This window comes from Thermobia domestica, chromosome 1 (genome assembly GCF_964235325.1).
Source record: "Thermobia domestica chromosome 1, izTheDome1.hap1.1, whole genome shotgun sequence".
Classification (NCBI taxonomy): Eukaryota; Metazoa; Arthropoda; class Insecta; order Zygentoma; family Lepismatidae; genus Thermobia; species Thermobia domestica.
Window position 1 is genome coordinate 3,536,447 of NC_137454.1, and position 21,455 is coordinate 3,557,901.

General features: G+C 34.7%; 1 protein-coding gene across 2 annotated transcripts in view; it reads left to right on the top strand.

Annotated features, from left to right (window-relative positions):
- Window positions 1-21,455, top strand: part of kcc (solute carrier family 12 member kcc) — a 393,149-nt gene that overhangs the window by 317,932 nt on the left and 53,762 nt on the right. For both annotated transcript variants that reach the window (XM_081754494.1, XM_081754500.1), the window contains exons 5-9: window positions 6,537-6,772; window positions 8,497-8,684; window positions 13,657-13,818; window positions 17,580-17,736; window positions 19,802-20,194. In XM_081754494.1, coding sequence (XP_081610620.1) covers window positions 6,537-6,772; window positions 8,497-8,684; window positions 13,657-13,818; window positions 17,580-17,736; window positions 19,802-20,194 — 1,136 coding nt within the window. The remainder of the gene's footprint in view (window positions 1-6,536; window positions 6,773-8,496; window positions 8,685-13,656; window positions 13,819-17,579; window positions 17,737-19,801; window positions 20,195-21,455) is intronic.

Sequence of the window (21,455 nt, forward strand, 5' to 3'; positions counted from 1 at the left end):
TCCGGAGTACTACTTCCTTCTTCACGCCTTCATTTACAAACCTGGTCCGAATAACCGAGTACCATCGGACAGACCAACAACATTACTAGGTACTGAGTAACTTGTTGATTGTGAAGAGATAGGCTGCTCAAATTCATTCCCCTGTATACTAACGAAAACCCAACAAAGTTTTGTGTCCAATATTTCCTGCCTTACAAACTTCCCCAATATTATAATGTAATCAATCTGCCTTTCTTTTTCGTTCTTCGATAACACAAAATTAAGTATGATCTATGTGCTTCTTTGTCGAAGTTGATTCCATCAGTCATACTTATCTATTATTTAATGTTGATAAAACAGACCAACCATTAATAAACAATTATCTTCAAAGTCTTCCTAAAAAAAAAAACTTTTTGTTTTTGTTTTGGAACGCCATCATCCCTACCATTAATACCTGAAATGAGACAGAAAAAGGTAGACGGCTCTTATTTGCTGATAATAAATTATATACATGAATGATCTGGCTATTTAGATTCTATCTTTGGTAGCAGTTCAGTATTTCATGAGGACTTTTTATTTCTTCTTCTTTTTTTTTTTCATTCTGTTATGTCCCTGATAAATCTACATCATTCTCATTTTTCTCGTGCAAAATACAAGAAGGAATAAATCCCGAAGTGGAAATAGAAAAGAGCTGCTATTTCTAAGAAAACAGTGATATTATAATCCCAACGCTAGAAACTCAATATGAGAACTTTCGCTACAGTGCTTTACCAGATAGAAGAGGAAGCAGTATGGAGGAAACAAAAGAAAAATTTAAATAATAGATAAGAAACTGAGATTCGTCGAGATACGTGCCAAGTTAGAATTCAGTTTCACCTGATCATGTAAAAGTGTTACCAGGCTGAAAGTAGTGGGTTGTGCAGTTGAAGTGTCACTTCCAAAGGCGAGGAATTGGGAACTACAATACCTGGGTGTTTCAAATTAGTCTCTAGTTCCAGCCACACACTTTTCCCATCGCTCAGCCAACGCTTGGATTTCCTAAGGAATGTAGTCTGAAATCTGCAACTGCGATGCAAGTAAGTCCTCAGTCACACGATCATTATGGAAGTTCTTCCTGTAAAGGAGTCATTGAGATTTCGGAAGAAGTGGTAATGTGGAAAAAAATGTCAGTAGGGTATGATAGGTGTGGAAGGGTTTCATATTAGAACTCATGAAGAGTGTAAGCAACATGTTGGCGTGCATTGCCATGCAAAATAAGGATACCATGTCTATTGATTATTGTTAATTCCTTGCAGTGATGGTTTGGCCTCAATCGAAAAAGACTTGGTGGGTTATTTCTACCATAGGCCACCACACCAGCAACACAGCAGTGCATGAACGGGGCTTTAGAAACCATTCTGGACGTTGGTCACGATCCAACTATTTACCATTGTCATAGGAGATCCATTTTTAAAAAAAATCTGAAGTGACAATACAATTTCCGAGACTTTCTCGGCCATTCCTTACACTCAGAGAAGTACATACCTCTAGACGGCGATTCTTGTTCGCAGGTGGTATTACCCTTGTGTGCACCCATAAATACAATTTCTTCACTTGGAGCTGATGAATAACGCTGATATGATATATGCCTAGTCATCTCCAATTACATCAACACTTTTCTGAGGATCCACTTCCACGACATTCATGAGAGCTTATCAAAACGTGCTGATGGGCTGTGGCTGCGGGATTCATTTGTCAATATTATGTCACAGACCAATAGCATATGCTGTGTTCATTCACTACTCCTGGTCCAAATGCACTCTTGATGTTTTTGACGGCCACATATGCAAAATGTGTCACTTTGAATTCTTGAAAGAAAATAACCTGCACTTGTGTTTGTTGTAATGCAGTTTTACACAATTTTGTTCAAAAACAAATTGTCTCCTGATTGACTGGTTACCGCAGCCATTTTCCTGACAGAGTTTAGAATGACGTACGCCAGACCTTGGTCTATCCATTGGTTGCATTAGAGAGGGCAATTTTACACGTAAAATCAGACATTTCAATCGCATCATGCTAATAGATGTGGTTTAGTAGAGAAAAATAAAACTAATAGGACGGGAAAGAAAGAGAGAATAATAAATGTAAGGAGAAAAAGGTATAATATAGGGAGAAAGAATAGAAAAAGAAATAAAATTAACTAAGAAATTAGGAGAAAATAATAAATAATAATAAACATCGAAAATAGTAAAATATGTGAAACACGAGAGATAAGGAAGAATGAAAAGTGCGTGGGAAGAGGAAAGAGTGAGTGAGCTATACAAAATGGTTTTGCCATACTTTAAACAAGCATGAACAGTAAAGAGAGAAATATAATACGTATTAGGATCGTTCTTATTTTTACAATTGCGAGATTTTCTCATTCTCATATCAGACCAAAGTAACTCATTAGAAAAAATAAGGAATAATATTGAATGGTACTTCAAATTTTCAATGGCTTTACGGTGTACAGTGTGAGGCAAAAGTACCTTGGGCACTTGTAATGAGAAAGTTCACCAAAATACAGACCAGCGACCTCCTAAGGAAGTAACGAAACCCAGCTGACATGTATGTCCCATGAGATCTACGTGACACTCAACGCGTTAAGCAATTAAAAAAAAAAAAAAATGGAGCATGAACCCTGCAGAAGAAAAACTGAGTAACGGAATCATCAAATATTAAGCTGAAGGGAATACTTATCAATCAAAGAACTCTTTCGTGGCCAAGCGGTTAGCGTCCCCTTCATTGGCGTGGAGGACCAGGGTTCGTTTCCCGATGGGAATTCATGTGGTTCGGATTCCATATTAATCAGTAGGTCTCGTATCATATAGCCTCGCTGCAGAAAGGGATATTAAACTGAAAATCAACGATCAACAACTTATCAATCAACTTTGAATTCGTCAACTTAGCACTCTTATAAGAAACTAGCAGTCCAGAACTCAGAACATTTTTGTATTACCTTCAATAGGAGTTCTTTATGTGAATAACTGAGGGCTTGGGTATAAAATACAGCATATTGTTCGAAAAAATAAACCTATTCTGTACGTGCTTTTGTTTGTTAAATAAACGCATGTTTGATTATCCGCAAAAATCGTTATTCGCTTAACCTTCAGTCGAAATTAATGCGGATAAACGATACTCTACTGTATGTATTAATTTGTGTTCTTATTCACCTCAACCATAGGTTGGTGGGCAACATGGAAATTTTAAAACTTTTCTCTCCCTTGAGAGAGCTGTTTTATATTTTGATAAGGTCTCTTTTTGATAACTGGATCTAGATATTCCATCCTTGATCTTCCTCTTCCTGATTTTCCTTCTGCCTTTCCCTCTGTCAAGACGGTGATTCAATCGGAGTGCCTAATAAGATAGCCAAGCATGCTGTTTCTTCTTTTCCGATTATCTTCATGATCTGTCGTCCGTCATTAGCTTCCTTTAGTACATCTTCATTTCTTTTCCGAGGATATTAGACTTCCCAAATAGAACGTCATCTTAACGTCTTCGATTTTCTCTGTCTCGAGCCATACGTTTGCCCATTCCTGTCCTACTCTTGTGCACTTTATCATTTTGATTTTCTTCTCATTTATCTTCATTTTGCATGTTTTTTCCAGTTGGTCGTTCAAGTTTGAAAGTGCTTCCTGCAAGTCCTTTTCGTTCTCCGCTATCAGTACTATGTCATCAGCGAACCTTATTGTGTTGAAAACCTGGCCATTTACTTTTACGCCTTTCTCGATTTTATCAAAGAATTCTTTCATAGCCTCTTCTATATAGACGTTGAACAGGAGAGGTGAAAGTCCACATCATTACCTTCCTCCTTTACTTATTCTTGTTTCATTTTGATCTCTTCCTGTAACAGCTGTTTGGTTCCTGAAAAGCTACTCTTCAACGCTCTGAATATGATATTCCAATCTACGTTGTTAAAAGCTTTCTCAAATTAACCTAAACCAGACATAACCTTCCTTATATCTACAAATGCTACCACAATTGGTTTTTTACTCTGATGTGCTGATCCATGATCAACCGTAGACTCAGTATTGATTCCCTTGTTCCTCTTTTACTCCTGAATTCAAACTGGTCCTCCGATAGCCGTTCTTCGATTTTACCTTCTATTCGTTGTGCGATAATTTTGCACAGTATTTTTGATGCGAGGGAAAGCAAACTTAGCGTTCTGTGTTCTTCGCATTTCCGTGCGGCTTTTCTCTTCGGGATAGGGACTAATATGCTTTCTCAAAGTCTCTTGGTATTTTTCCCGAGATGTACATTTCATTAATAAGACTCTTCTTTGTTGTTATTCTGAGATTCTTAATCACTTCCGTTGGTATTTGGTCTATTCTTGGTGCTTTACCATGTTGCATTTTCTCCAAAGCATTGTCAAATTCGCACTGTAAAATTGATGGTCCTAATTCATTTTCATCGACGTCTTCTTCCTTCCCTATCTCTTCTTCGTTCACTCTGTCTCCTTTGTAGAGCTCTTCAATGTATTCCTTCCATCTTCTTGTTATCTGATCCTCTTCTATTAACGCTGTGCCGTTCTTGTTTAAGATAATGTCTGTACGTTTCTTTTTCTCATCGAATTGTTTTCTAACCTTTCTATATGCCGTTTCTGTATTGCCTTTGAGTATACTTTCCTCAATTTCCTTGCACAAGTTGTTTATCCAATTTTCTTTGGCCTTCTTTACTTCTCTGTTGATGTGATTTCTGCACCTTCTGTATTTCTCTTCTTTATTCGTTATCTTGAACTGTCTTCTTTGCTCCATCATTTCCAATATTCCTGCTGTTATCTAGGGTTTATATTGGGTTCTCGTTTTTCTTCCTATGTGCTCGTCGTCGGCTGCTTTTGTAATTCTTGCTTTCATTGCTTCCCATTTGGAGTTAATGTCATCACCCGCTAAAGCAACCTTAGACGTCTCTTTGTCTGTTGCAGTTGCAAATTCCCTTTTCGTGTCTTCTTAGCTTGATTGTGTTCCATCTTGTTTTTGGTGCTACCACTCTTTTCTTCTTTAGTCGGAGTTGCTCTTCATCAAAACTAAATTATGGTCTGAGTCAACGTCTGCACCTTGGTAACTCTTAATGTTCTTCACTTGATTTCTAAATGCTTGTTGGACCAATATATAGTCTATTTGGTATCTTTCTTTGTCTACTGGTCTTGTTCATGTGTATCATCTTCTTAGTGGTTGTTCGAAGAGAGTGTTTGTTACAGTCAGATTATGGCTTTTGCAGAACTCAACTAGTCGTGCGCCTCTCGCGTTCCTCTCTCCTAGGCCGAAATTTCCAGTTACATTCTCTTCTTTTCCTTCGCCGACTACTGCGTTCCAGACACCCAAGGTGATTAAATTGTTTTGATCTTCATTTTTCATCAATATTTCTTCTATTTGCTCATAGGTTTCTTCTACTTCCTCATTTGTGTAGTTTGATGTAGGCATACATACTTGGATTATCGTCATGTTTCTTGGTTCGGTTGCTATCTTCAACATTGCTATCGTTTCATTGTATCTCCAGCTGCCTATAACTTTCTGTCTTATCTTCTTATTCAAGACAAAACCGACTCTTGCTCTACCGTTTACAGCTCCTGAGTAAATCATTCTGAAGTCCCTGTTCCACATTTCTCCCCCATCAGGCCACCTAATTTCGCTGATTCCCAGGATATCTATCTTCATGCGTTCCATTTCTTTCTTCAGGTTTTCCAGTTTTCCACACTGTAACAGCGATCGCACATTCCAGGTTCCTATCCTGCAGGGGTTTCGTTTGATGACGACCGAGGAGGTCCTGCTTTATTTCCCTCCACTGCCGGGGACGGCCCTCTGTGAAACAGTAGTGTAGTATACCCTAGTATTACATTTTCTTATTTCTCTTCCCATGTTGTTTTCTAGGGACTGAGTAAAATGGTGGGGTCCCAGGTCATTCCACTTCGCAGTGAAACAGCCATAGAGGACATCCTGTCCCTGCCTGTTTTTGTCCACGTCTGAGCCTTGCTGATGTCAATCATCTTCAGCCTCAGTGTGGTAATGGTAGCACTACTGCCCACTACCATAATGTCTCTCTTTGTCTGGCTCCTACCCCTCCAAGACCTGTCCGGTATGGAAAGCCCTCTGAAAGCGAAGCTATCTCCGACATAGCTCTTGAATTCATTAAAGTACGCAAGCCTCCCCCCCCCACCGCGGCAAGGTGGAGATATTGAGGGGAAGTTTTGAGGGAAAGTATATATTAATTAAACTTGCATAACAGTTACGGTAATGTAATACTGCCTTCATCATACGACTTATTTTGTCTAATAAAAAGGGAGGGGAAGTAAGAAAGAAAGTGTGAATGCATAACCTTGTTAATTCTTCACTAACAAAAGTAACAGCGTAACTTAGGAAAAAAAATAATATTTTAAATATTGTATGATCTGTAGCTAATACAAATCATCCTATAATTTTGACTGTAACTGAACATTTTTGTTTTGTTCTTTCTTGTAGGATCTTACTACAATGCTTATTACTTAAACTATTTTAATTTGCAGTTCGTAATTTCACTTTCAAACTCTTCATGTCTTTTTCCAGACCTACATGGCTCCACAAATGTCTATATTTGGAGATTTTACAAAGGATCCTGAAATAATGTACAACAACTTCCGAGTATATGGAACAATTCTTCTCATAATCATGGGCACAATTGTATTTTTTGGTGTGAAATTCGTTAACAAGTTCGCAGCTGTTGCATTGGCTTGTGTGATATTCTCCATTATCGCCGTTTATGTGGGGATATTTGTCAACTTCTATGGGAACGACAAACTTTTGTAAGTATTCAGCTGTTTGGCTTATTTGATATTTCATTGGCGTTTACACACAATATATTATTAATATAATTATTTGATAGGATGCTCGATAAACTTTTGTTGAAGATGATGACTTAATGGAAATAAACATTTCTTCATGTTCTTAGCTGTACTTGATTATGGTCGTTGTTGCTATACCAGGATTTAAATATTTGCTCGCATTCTTTCATAACTCAAGCTTACCCTAGATCGTGATAAAAAGATTGTGTTGAAACCTTGTTTAGACGAACTGCGAAATGTCACTGACACTCATAATTGTATCCGCAATGCAAGAATGATAAAATATGGAAATTGAACATTAAGGAACATGCTACTGATGTAAGCAGTCCTGATTTGTCAGGAACTAACATAGCTTTTAGTATTAGAAATTCGACAGAAATGTTGATTCAGTGTTCAGTGTCTCGTAATTATATTTTGGTACTGAGAAAATCCTTTAGCAAGAGGAAGAAACGGGAAAGATGCGAATTACTGAATTTTGGTCTATGCACGAGTAAGACTACGGTCACTGCAGGAGATTTTTATGAAGACATTCATGTATTTTGTCATTTATCACTCCAGTTCATTAAAAAAAAAGTAGTGGTTGTTTAGAAACTTCATTTGATAATCTTATATACAAGGTGTTAATGAACTACATCGACAGATTGTAAAAGGTGATTCCTCACATCGAAAAAAAAAAAAAAACTGTGTGGGTATATGGAAAAAGATTCATAGTTTTGGAACTAGGGCCAGTTCGAAGCGTTAAAAAAAGAGTCACGGGTTTCGTTATTACGAACACAAAGAACTTTGGAGCTGGCGGTTTCTAACACTTTCGACATACTGTTGACACATTCCGTCTTCATTGCTGTCTATTTTGGACCCATCTTCAAGTTTGAGCGTATCTGAGAATTCTCTTTGCAGCATGTTTGCGAAATCCTTTGCGGATCCATTGCATAGTGCTAAAATATGCATTTTTGGACAGCGTGTGTGTGATTTCCTTAACGCCTATGTGGACTGCTACTCCATGCTTTCTCTTGTTCCGTATAACATGTGTTGTTATTTATTTTTTCTAAGCTTTTGGATGGCCCTAGCGCTGAAACTATGTACTTTTCTCCACAAATCTATACGAACTTTTCTTTTTTTTTTATTTCGATATAAGAAATCATTAGTACACTGTATAATATTCCTCGAAAGTAGAATGGTACTTTATCTGTGCGAAATACCTTAGTACTTTGAGGAAACTCAACTTTGGGAAAATTCGTTTATTTTAAAGGCATTGTTTCCAGTTATTTCTGTTGAAGTAATTTTCAAATTGTTATCGATCAACCACATTAAATACGTTCAAAATTTAAATAGCCATAGTATATTGAAATTAAGTAATTGCGTGATATTAAGTTCAGAGTTGATACTTATACGTTTGGCAATTGATTTGAATAGATTCAGGCTACTACTGCAAGCGAACAATACAGAACGTATTGAAATACAAAAGCAAGTTAAATTCTGCCGCTGAAAACTTAAAATCTAATGGCTGACTGATAAAACATATTCCTTTGATTGTTTTAAATTAATTATTAAAATGACTTTATGGTAAAATTCACATGTTCTGTGCTTAATATGCTAAGTTAAAATTTTAAATTTCCAGTAATGGATGAAAATATCAGTTAACTTATTTTATTCTTTTGTGTTATTTGTGTGTTCCTTCCTTCCAGTATGTGTGTCCTTGGCCGCCGATTACTGAAAGACATTCCTCCAGAGAACTGTACAAAGGCCTACCCTCCTCTGTATTCCCTCTATTGTGGTAACACTACCACGAATGGTGGCTGTGATCCTTACTTTGAGAACAATAACCTCACTCTTGTACGAGGAATCAAAGGAATTGCTAGTGGCGTCTTTCTAGGTACTGGCTTTCTTTTTTTATATCCTATCTGGAGTTTTATTTATCCCTTGACTCCTTAAACCTTTTCAATTGCTTTTCTTTCAGCTAAAGGAAAGTTTTTTTTTTTTTTTTCAGGAAAAAACTCCCAATCAAATTATTTTGTTTATTTTGTCAAGGAATAGGCGTTTATTTTGGAACGTATTTTTATTAATCTGAAGATAATCTTACATATAAAATTGAACAATTAAAATTGATATACTAAATTGAATAATTTTAAAATTAATCAAAATGTCGAAAAGAATATATGTCTAGTATCATTTGTAAGTAAGCTTTGTTATAGGTAGCCTCGAAGCAATTACTGTTTATAATTCATTCTGATATGCTAGTATATAGAGTAACATATCATGAAATGTTAAACAATTACTTATATGCAACGCCATCAACTAAAAAGCGAAATAATATCGAAGTGGTGTGTGTTATTGAAAAAAAAATCAAGATATTGCGTAAGTCCGATGTAATTTTGAATATGATACAGAACAATATATTTGTTTTGATTAGAATGTAATTATTTGTGAGTTAAGTTTTCTTTAAACTGAGATTTGATGTGTACTTATAAGGAACGTGGTGATGAAGAAAAATCGAATTCCTAGGCGACATTAAATGGCCTTAATGTGTCTTTCAGATCTTTATTTTTATATTGAAGAAGCACATTTGTCTGCGGATGCTTTAAACGCAGGTTGTAGTGAAATTTTAAGATTACTTCATATCAGTCTACTCATAATATGGAAAGTAGTAGTTATAGAGTATGTTAAGACTCAAGAGCTGAGTAGACTGGAGCCAGGGACGGTGTTGGCGGATTTCAATCTCTCTTTCTTTCTTTTTATATTAGAAAGTAAATTAAATTTCAATGCTAGCGTTTCTGCATTGCAGATTATAACATGCTTTTCCCTTTTCGAGTAATCCTGCCATACGAGTATATACATGCATTGAAAAGTGAGATTTTCTGGAGCGGTGACCACTAGATCTGACAGGCTGGTGATGCTTCGTCCACTATCGTCAACAATTTAATCGTTGTAACTTAAAAAATAGCCTAAAAGCTCGACTTAAAAAAAATGCCAGGACCAATAAAGTAGAATGGACAAGAATAAAAACAGCGCCTTTTTAGATTTAGTGAATTTGAAACTAGTTTACGGGGAGGCGGTTCGAGAAGTGCTCATATAGCCTAGGGCGCAAATGTATGTTAGACCTTTAGTAAGTGTCTACAATTATAGATAATGTTATTGCATATGAACTATGTGTTTATGTTTCGGACTTACAGAATAGTGTTTGTATTTTGGTCGTGTTTGTTGGCTTTGTGTTTGAGAGCGAGAAGCCTGCCCAGATGACTGCTTAGTATTCTGGAAAATCAATCTTATGATTAACATTAGATAATCAACGGAGTTGTTGCAGCAATAATTTTTTGATCTTATATTATAACCCTGCAGTATATTTTAATGGAGTTAACTCTCTAATACGCATCCCTAGTCCCCTTTCTGATATAAATACGTATTGGTATGATTTGATGCGGGAATGTTATTAGCTGTACAATATTGTTCAAACCTTTGTATATAAATATTCATTTCAATATCATCTACATCAAATAGTTCAACATATTTTCTTCCCAAGTGATGGCAGATGAGGGTGACTGCATCAAAAGAAGTCAGAGGTACAATGTAAAGAGATCGAAGAATAATTGCTACAGCATTGCAGTCGATTATCTAATTATAACATTAAACGATAAAAGTTTCACAATACTAATTAGTCACATGAATAGGATTGTCAGAACTTTATCGTCGCTCTGAAGCGTCAGGGCAACAATCACGATTAGAGTACCAACAGTATTCCGGAACTCCGAAAATTATCCATACGATTAGTGTATGTTTGCCTGCACTACACAATAGACAATTCATATGTAGCAATAAAATCTTTATAATTGTACACACTTGCTAAAGACTCAACATATTCCAAAACTGCTGTTATTCACTAATTAGCATCGAATTATACAGTAGGACCGACTCTTATGAACTGTGATTTTGAATTATGCTACAACGAAAAATATTACTTTTTTTTAAAGTTAAACGTTCCACAGCTATGCCCTTCTGCCTAAAAAAACTGATGATTAATAAAAGTCAGTGATTGTCACTAGATCAGCGGAACGGTTCTCTACTACAACGACAAATGAACGTCCTTTTCTATATTTCTACAACACATGCGAATAATAATAATATTCTTCGCTTAATTCATCAACACACAAATTCAATGCCCGCGCAACATGTTAGGTTCGTGCGTTACTGGAAGTATTACATCAATTTCGACTTTTGAATTTGACTGTTTTGGTATTTATTTTATAGACAGCTGCATTTATTCCTTATGCAAAGATTTCTCTTTTAAATTATCGCCTGTTTTCCTCCTTAAAACTAGTGCTGTTAAAAGTATTCCAGTAATTACTAAAATAATTTGTCTTCTGTTATTCGAATATCCGAATGTTCGTTTTCATTATTAGAACAATTATTCATTCGAATCTTTATTAGTTTTTGGAATAATTCTTCATGATCCGAATAATTTCAAACAATTATTGGATAGCAAATATTGTTTGGATATTCGAATAACATAATCGAAGATCCATTATTCGAATAATTAATTATATTTTTGTGACCAGAGTATGTTCTTCTTTATTAAAATAAAAATAAGTCGTATAATGTTACGTGTTATCTTCATGAGAGAGAGAGAGAGAGAGAGAGAGAGAGAGAGAGAGAGAGAGAGAGAGAGAGAATGGGAATGAGAATGAGAATGAGAATATTAATGTAGGTTATAGAAACATCATAATATTAAATACAATTTAGTATCTCTGTCTTTTCTCCAATGCTCTCTATCCATGCCATTTTCTTTTTTCCTCTTCCTTTGTCCTCTTTGATTCTACTTTTCTTTATGTCATAACCAGTTTCCTATACAATATTATGAAACTTTTCTGTCTTCTTTCTTTTTCTCTTCTTCACTATTTCTTATATTTTCTTCTCCATATTTCTTATGAAGTTCTTTTTCCTGCTATTATCTACGTCACTTCTTTTATGACTATATATATTAAAACTGTTACAAGTTATTTTAATTTTAATAAAAAAGTACATACTCTGGTCAGAAAAATATTAATTATTTAAGTAATAATTCCAGAATCAAGATGGATGGACTTATTAGAATCTTAACAGCACTGTTTAGAACAACATAAACTGGATACTCCGAAGATACAGTCATGTGCTGGTGGTTTCGACATCTCTCGTTCCGCTTTCTTCATTGGATCGTTTTGAAAGATTGATTGTCTTTCTTACCTTAAGTGGACAATGAAAAACGCTGAGTTACCGGATAGAAGAAAAAAATCGAAGTTTTACCAGAGAACTTAATAATTGAGCATTTAATTGCAACAGTGTTATATATTGAATGATGTGTTTACTGTAGTTTAGTAAAATATCTAACCACGTCCATAGAGACTGTGTAATTATATTAACAGGTTGTTTAACTATGTATACAATAAATTTAAGATTTAACGACTATATTATTACAGTCTAGGATTATTATAAAACTTCATCTATAATATCCATAAGGAATGGAATTTATATCAAATTCCTTGTATAACATGTAACTCATGACATTTCTTGATTACTATATGCATATAAATAATTAAATAATCTATGAGGTAAGTTATAAGATATTTCGTGTGCTGTGTTAGCACTTTAAATTCTGTAAAACATATATTTCTTCTAATTTACTATTGTATTATATTTTTTCTCAGATATACCTTCTTAGACTATTTTCTCAATGCCTTTATAGAGGTTCCTCGCTGGTCTAATAGTGGCTAGGACGTGTTATTTTGATGCACAGTATCTGAGGTTTGATTCCCGGTGCAAGAGCATCGAAAGCACTTTAAACTGTGGGTCTTTAATCCTAGCTGTTGCCAAAGAATCCAAAATAATGAATGAATGGGTGACTTTTCAGAACGAATAAACTATTTTCTCACTTTGATTCCTTTATTACTAACGCTTTTTATTCTCCTGATGGATTACATATACTAGAAGACCTGAAGGCAGCACAAAAGCTACAAGGATAACAAATGAAATATACGGAGAGTATTGTGGATGATTCTAATACTTTTATTAAGACGAAACTACAAATTACCGAGGAACGTATTTAAATTAATAAACTAGCGATACAAATAAGCTAATTCCTGAATATTTTGAAAATGAAAGTCCATACTTTCCATCCTTCATATTAATTCTCTGAATGATTTATAGCCAGTCCCAAATTACAGCTCTTTTCTCCGCTTTTAAAGACCTAGCGAAGTGGAAGAACTCGTCCTCCTCTTCGGAGCAAAACTTTTTTTTTTTTTTTTTTTTTTCATCCACAAAACTTTAAAATCTAATCCACGACGGTTTCAGGGATGTGGTAATCGATAAGCAATGGATTTACACTTCCATGGACCTGGGTTATTGTTCAAGATTGTTCAAAAGAAACATATTAAAGGCCATGTTCTTTCAAACGAGGATAGAACAATTTAAATATTTTGGCTTGAAATAATTATGCTAATTTGCCCAAAAAGATTCACATTCATTCAAGTCTATGGATAAGCTTTGAGATGTTTCAATGAAAGATGAACTACTTAAAAGACCAAGTCTTAGTAATGCCTCTCAAAATTTTGTTCACAACTACATATAAAACTGCGGTCGTCTGGATCATCTCGACAACAGCATTGTTACAGAGAATTCTATCTTAGCTGCTTGGGAAGGTTTAGAAGCTACCAGAATTATAGGCTGAAGACTGTGGACACAACTTGCAACGAGGTAAATCATAGTTTATTTTGTATATTACTTAGATGTCATTAAATTTAATGATGTATTATTCACATATTTATTTAGAAATTGTAAAAGCGAATCTATTGACAGTTAATAGACTTCCTTTTTTTCAGAGAACCTTGGAAACAGTTATCTGGAGGATGGTCAGATAATTGCTCAGTCGAAAGATCCCGATGAAATTGAAAGATTGGATAAGAAGAGCTACAACGAAGTTCTTGCAGATATCACGGCAACATTTACTGTTCTCATTGGCATCTTTTTCCCGTCCGTGACGGGTAAGCGTCTCTTATACGTAATTTAATATTCTTGTTAAGAGTTTATTAGTATATTCATTCTTTTATATTAATCAAATATCAATAATTGATTAAAAGGCAACAATAAGAATTTTTTTTTCTCGGAACACTTTTACTTTCAGTGAGTCATTTTAGTTCGCATAAGAGAGCAATCTCTTCCACCGGTTCCATATAACAAACGACTGACTTTGCAACTCAAGGTTTGCATTTTTCAATTAACGGAAGGTGTTTATATGCTCACTTGTGCAGCAATGACGTTTTTATTCGTTAAAATAATGTTAAGAGTTTTATTTTAAAAACACAATGATGAGTTGGGAAAGTTAATCATTTGATAGTGAACTTACTCTTATAAACGTTAGAAGTACTTTAGGCAGTCAACGAACTGTTAATTTAGATATTTCGGGAGATTTTCTTTCTTTCCATTTTAATGTTTGATTCAGTTGTTTTTCACACCGAAAACATCTGATTAAAGTTTGTGTTTAACTGAAGCTTTTGTCGAGCATACTTTTCTAGAACATCGTGCCAGCTCGAACAAAGATTAATCCAGTAATTGGGGAATATCACTTTATGTACTGTCACTGCGATATGCTTGTAAATTTTGTGTGATGGACATGCGCTGTTTCTTGTCTACTTTTTATAATGTTCAATTAATGATCTAAAATGTTCATAACAACGAGTTTGTAACTGAGCTAGTATAAGATTCTGTTTTCCACAATATATTTTAAGAACCTATGTATCACACTAAAATACAGTTACAACATCCTAAATAAGTGAACAGTCCGCAGCAAATACCTGCAACATGAGCATGTACGTTTATTATGAAACGATGAAGTCTTTTGCTCCAAAATAAGTGTGCAGGGGAGGACACCGAAGTTTCTCCTGGCTTGATTCGTGCCACTTAGATGTTATGTTGATTCCTTGCGCTGTCAGGCGTAGTTTCACAATATACTTATATGCTCATGTTGCAGGTTTTTTGCTGCGGACTGTACAACAACAGCCTTACAACAACAACAGCCTAAACTAACATAACTTACGCAGTGGTTTTCTGGAAATAAATTAAAACTACAGCCTAAACTACAGATAAAACAAAATGTGTCTACTACCATTAATCTCACACATCACACCAACTACAGCACATATACATGAATCATGAAGTGTGTACATTTACTAATACGTTACTGTAAAAATTTTAGGTATGTATCTAGATCACAAATTTTCATAGCAAGAACACTGAGCAAAAAAATTATCTTAGACTATGCACATAATACAAGCCCTAGTCCCAATACTAAATCTATAATCAATTCTGTCTCTGTACTATGCCATATTCTATTCTCATATTAAATACAGAACTGCCTTCGAGGGTCATCGCCAAAACTTCAGAATGCGTTCAAACAACACAAATTAGTCATAAGACTCATTACAAAATCAAAGAAACGCACTAGCTGTAGGAAACTATTTGAATCATTTCATGACAGTTCCTTCTTTGTTCATATTTGAACTTCTTAAAATTACTTGGGATCATTTGGATAATATTAAAAGAAATGGTGATGTTACTGTGTATCATAGAGCATCTACATATGGAAAATCACACATATATATGTGTGTAAAACGGTATAATAGTCTCCCTGGATACATAAAAGATACTCATGAGTAGAGCTTCTTTGTCAACTCAGTGCGCAAACTGCTATTAAATAAGACATTTTATATAGTAGATGAATATCTTAACAGCTCATTGTGAAACTTAGAAAACTGATTAAATCCTTTGTATATATATATCAAATGATAAATAGAAATATGCATATATATAAAATAATTAGTAAATAAAATAGTAAGTAAGTCCGTATATATATTGTTGTTATATGTATTGTAGAATTGGTTTAGCTTATATATACTTCCACAAGTTGTTCCACAAGAACATTGCATTTGTTCTAAGTATTGTATCTATTTTATATACCGACGTATTCTGTACTATTTTGTACAAATGTACATGTAACATAGTTCATAGAATGGTTTTTATCTAATCTAATCTAAGAAGTGTAAACTGATGCAACGAGACGATGCTTTTCCAAAGTGAAATTGCTTAATAAGTAGATCTGGAATTGAATATACCTGTCATCCAGCGACTTAAATATAAAATTACTGAACAAAATGTAATAATAGAAAATCACTTGGTGGAAATATATATGAATCGTTTCTCTCTCTCTACGAAAGTGTTGCTAATCTTTAGTATTATCTAGTGCAGTGAAAATTTCAAATAGTAAGTTAAGCAGGTCCCGTTTAACTTTGCTCAATTATTTCATGTTTACTCTCGTCCCTTGTTCTTTCGTGTCAGGCAGTGCTCGTCATCATTCTATTATTTATATTTTGTGAAAAAAACTCAGATCATATTTTCTGTGGGCAAGTATTGACTCACATGGGTGCACGCACCAGGACCATGAGTGAATGAAAATAACATTAGATACGTTTCATTTTCATGAAGTTGGTGTTTCAAATGTAGTCATTCATTAACGATTTTGAAATCTTTGCGCTTGCTGTTTATTCTTTTAACTTCCCTTGTCTTGTAATTGTTTTCCTATTTTAATCATTCTTTTCTAAGGCTTTCGAACGTTCTTTTGAATCTTGTTTAACATAATTAGGAACAAATATGTACATAATTGGTCAACATTTTATGTAAAAAAAAAAAAAAAAAAAAGCCAGTAAAGACTGCTTCCCATTCCCCCACTCGGGAGAGAACGCATCTGTCCCAGTGGCTGAGGAGAAGGTAAAGCTGAACACTTCCTCGACTTTTGCATTTAAGATGATGACTGGAGAGAAGATAGAATGGTCCAAACGACTTCATTCCCCAGCAACCCATTGTAGAGAGACTAAGTGAATCTCACAACCGCATTGGAATGACGGTACAACAAGAAAAATTTCCAACCGGCGATCGAACCCAAGCTGCTAAGTAGGCAGATAAACGCGCATGTCTAGTAAGTAATAATGAGAGAAATACAACATCCAGAAATAAGTTAACAATTATTTACTCTTTACGTGGTCATTATCTGCTAGTTTCTTTCCTAACATTTTTAGGCTACTACTATCATTTTCAGAATAAGTTAACTTCAGCTGTTCAATATTACAAAAAGAATTTCGAGTTAAGCATTTATGTACAAAGTTAATAGCTATTCAATATAGTTAGAAACACGTTACAAAGTATAAAGATTGTGTGCAGACTCGTGTAGTATCTTGCTTTTTAATGTCCAAAATAGTCTTTTCCGGTAAAATGTCTGTGTCTCACTTGGGATAAAATGAAAGTAGTCGCTTCTGGAGTGTAAATATTGCATAGGGCAGTTGCTGTAGTCTTTCTGGTTATAACCTCTCTTTACTTATATTATTAAAAAAAATGTGTTAAATCAGCAATAGTGTGACTTACGGAAGCAAAGTTGAAACCATATTTACAATGATTGCTATTTACTAAAACAGCAGACAGCAAATATTTAAGCGAAAAGTGTAAAATGGAATTTAACTTTATTTAAACGTCAGCAACTACAGTACTGTCACTTGTGGCTGTTTTTACATATCTAAACTTCCATGCGCTTATTTCATAATCATCAAAAGTTGAACAGAAGTTTATTCAGAATAAAATATTTGAGACAGGTAACCGACGAGTAGATATTTTAATTATCAGAAGAGTTACTGAGCCTCATGTATCAGTCTCCGTCAATAATAGACTTCTGCCTTTCTTCTAACTTTCTTCTTTTCAGGCATTATGGCTGGCTCGAATAGATCAGGAGATTTAGCTGATGCTCAAAAATCGATTCCCATTGGAACCATTTGTGCCATTCTTACAACGTCGACTGTGTATCTGTCGAGCGTTCTCCTGTTCGCAGCCACGGTGGACAACTTATTGCTTCGAGACAAGTAAGTCAGCAAAATAAAAATCCATGTAAAATGGATTATGTTCGTATATTCAGTTTCTTCGAATAAATTCCATCTTTTTACATTCAGATTTTTTTTTAAAAAAAAAAGCATTTTGGCGATAAACATCAAGGTACTCGAAATTTTTGTTTCATTTAGTTTAAACAATAAGTTCTCGTAGAGTAATTTACTGTAAAGTTATTTCATTAGAAACTTGGTAAAGAATACATTTGTCTAAATATTACAGGGAAGAAATAACTTTGACATACTAAGATATGTGAACAGGTCTTCTCGGGCTAGCAGCCAGGTAAATACTGTTATATCTTGCGACGTTTCGAGGGCTGACATCGTCCTCGTCTTAAGGCGAATATAATGGTGCAATGGAGTTTATGGAATATATATATACTCATGTATGTATGATTGGACTCTGCTGATTGGTGGTTAAACGTGAAAGAGTCCAATCATATATATTCCATAAACTCTATTGCACCATCATAGTCGCCTGAAGATGAGGACGATGTCAGCCCTCGAAACGTCGCAAGATATAGCAGTATTTACCTGGCTACTAGCCCGAGAAGATCTGTTCACAATACGTCGCCAGGAAAGCTTCAATAGATACTAAGATATGTTAGTATTCTGTTTTTATAGTTCAAAGGGTCTCTTATTACATAAACATCATTCCTATATGATTTCAAAGCAAAGGGTTTTAACTCCTTCCACTCCCCTATATATACAAAATCCTGAAAAAGATATGAACTTGAGAACTGGAAAATCTCTATAGGCCTCTGTATCATATGTATGAAAATTTACAAAATCAATATAACACAAATAAATAAGTCTACGAAAGTTTTATAATGAAAAACTCGCCTATTTGGAGCATGTGTGCTTGATCCAAATATTGATATATTCAGAATGTCTTTCACTATTTTTTTTTTTTAAAAAGCAGTAAATTCTTTAAGTCGCAGAATTAATGATTAACCAGTCATAAAAATTATCACTTTTGTGCTTATCCTTCTGTTACATGTTTATCTGGTGTTATGAATACTGTAAATGGGTATCTTTACCTGTAGTATTCTCTATAAATAAATAAATGTTCTATAATAATACTAGTAATAATTATAATTGCTTCTGCCTTATTTCTGCATAACCAATCAACCCAATAGTCGTTGCTTTCAAGTGTTTCCTCCTTTAGTTTCATAAACGTAATAGAAATATTTTTCTTCCAATGTTTAAAATTTGTTTTCTGCGTTAGATTTTTAAAATTGTCTAATGCTTACACTAGCTTTGTTTATAACTGAGAACAAACAATAAAATCTAGCCAAAATATTTGACTGTACATTGAGAAAAATAAGTGTAAACATTAACTTCGGTGATTGCGTCTGGAGTTTTCCTGAATGGCGTCTGCCACTTAATGCTGTGGCCGTATTCACAGGTTGTCACACACATGAAGATCGAGACTCTTTATGGACACATTTTGCACTTTTGGTTGGTCAGTCCTAATATACCTCATTTTGACAAAACTCAGAAAGTTTAATAGATTTAGATAAAGCTACTTTAGACCTTCCCAAAAAATCTGCTGGATGAGACCTGTGCTTCTCCTTTTAAACCAACATCTTTGATGGTGAAGCAGAAAATCTATCAGACGCTGCAGAGAAAACTCAGCGTTACTATGCGAAATATATATATATATATAAGAACTCGCTATGCACATTCTTGAATTCTTTTTTAAAAAGTTACACTTTTCTCATTTCAGTATTTTGTTTTGGGTTCTATTGATTTTCTGTTTAATCTTTTTATGTAAGCCAACAGGCTACTTGATTACGGTTACAATTAACAGCACGGGACTAAAAGGTGAGAAATTACTAACAGTTTGTCAAATTATATATTTTGAACAATACTTCCTAAAATTCCTTTTCATTGCTAATCTTTACCTCCTAGGTCTCAGCACCTTATTAGGTTGTCTTTTTTAAATGCTGTATAATTTTAGTCTTTGACGGAAGAATTATTGTTCTAGACTTAGCGATTCATACAAAAAATACTACTATGAAAATTTTCATTTTGTTCACAGGTTTGGCCAGAGCATCGGTGGGAAGCTTGTAGTGGCCAACATGGCATGGCCCAATGAGTGGGTGATTCTGATAGGGTCTTGCCTATCGACGATTGGTGCTGGCCTGCAGAGTTTGACTGGAGCGCCTCGCCTGTTACAGGCGATAGCCAAAGACGGGATAATCCCGTTTCTTGCACCGTTCGCTGTGAGCTCCAAGCGAGGAGAACCCACAAGGGCGCTGATTCTTACCGTCTGCATCTGCCAGTGTGGCATTCTGCTTGGTAACGTCGACTATCTTGCGCCACTGTTGTCAATGTTCTTCCTTATGTGTTACGGATTTGTCAACTTAGCATGTGCACTTCAAACACTGCTACGGACACCAAATTGGCGACCACGATTCAAATATTATCATTGGTAAGTAGATTTCGTTTCCTTTTGTTTTCTGGTCTGAAGGTTGAGGTGTATTGTAATATTGTAAGGAACATTTTAATTAACTTATTTTTTTGTGTCCTCAACGAGAATTAAGTTTCTGATTTTTCGATGATTTCTTTCTGCTGCCCTCTTCTGAGCCCATAACTAAAGATAGTAGGATACGGAGAGTTTTAGGTTTTTTTGTGATGAGACAAAGGTATGGATTTCTAGATAAATACTTGTAGTGTATTTTGATTCATTTTTTAATTAATTTCATTTCACACACTTAGTATTTTAACTTTTAAACCGCTGATTTAATGTGTCAGACATTTCCCCTACAACTTGAACTATACCCTTGTCATGACTAACCTAACTTTACCACATTCTAATCCTTTTGTGGTTGGGGTGGACTTAGTGGTGGACAAACACCGTGCTCGTGGGTTTTCTCGGGGTTCTTCCGTTTCCTTCCACTTTCTTCATTCCACCATTTCATTCATTACTCATCATCACAGTCTCCTTTAGCCTAACCGGCATAACCGTGGGACGTAAAACTCAAAGATTTCATTTCATTTTGATTTAAAATCTTAGCAAATTTGATTCATACACGACAGAAACAAGGAAAGGTATTAAACTTTGTAGTGTTGAAATTAACCCAAAAAACTATTTTAGAAATTAAAAAAAAAATCACACACGACTGAAACTTCTAAAAAGGAGTTAGATTTACTTGTTGGTCGTTTGTTTGTTAGAATGTATACTATTATCTAAAGAGTAAAAATGATTCAATCATCGACGTTCAGACCATACTACTGTAGCTAGAATCGTGAAATTTTAACAGAAAACCCCTTTTGCCACGAAGGCTAGGAATAAGAAAGTCTTTCTGAAATAGGTTACCTAAGAAGTTTTTTTAAATAGGGTATCTCATGAATCCTTGAATTTAGGAAGATGAAACTCGCCGTATAAACTCATTAAAAACAACTGAACCTGTGTTTTAACGTTTTTGATAATTCCATCTAAAGGGGAGAGGGCGAATTTCTGTAACATTTAAATTCTGATTCTCTATTTACAAAATGCTCAGTGTAAGGATTCGCGTAAGTTGGAGTTGTAAAATTCGATACATAAACTTTTAATTAAAAATAATGAAATATGTTCTGGGGCACTGTAGAAAGTTCTACTTGTAAAGAGGGAATGGTGGAGAGAAATTGAAATATCCGGCATTTACATTTATTAAGCCTTTCAATTCAATTCATTTATTGCTTTCCTTCAA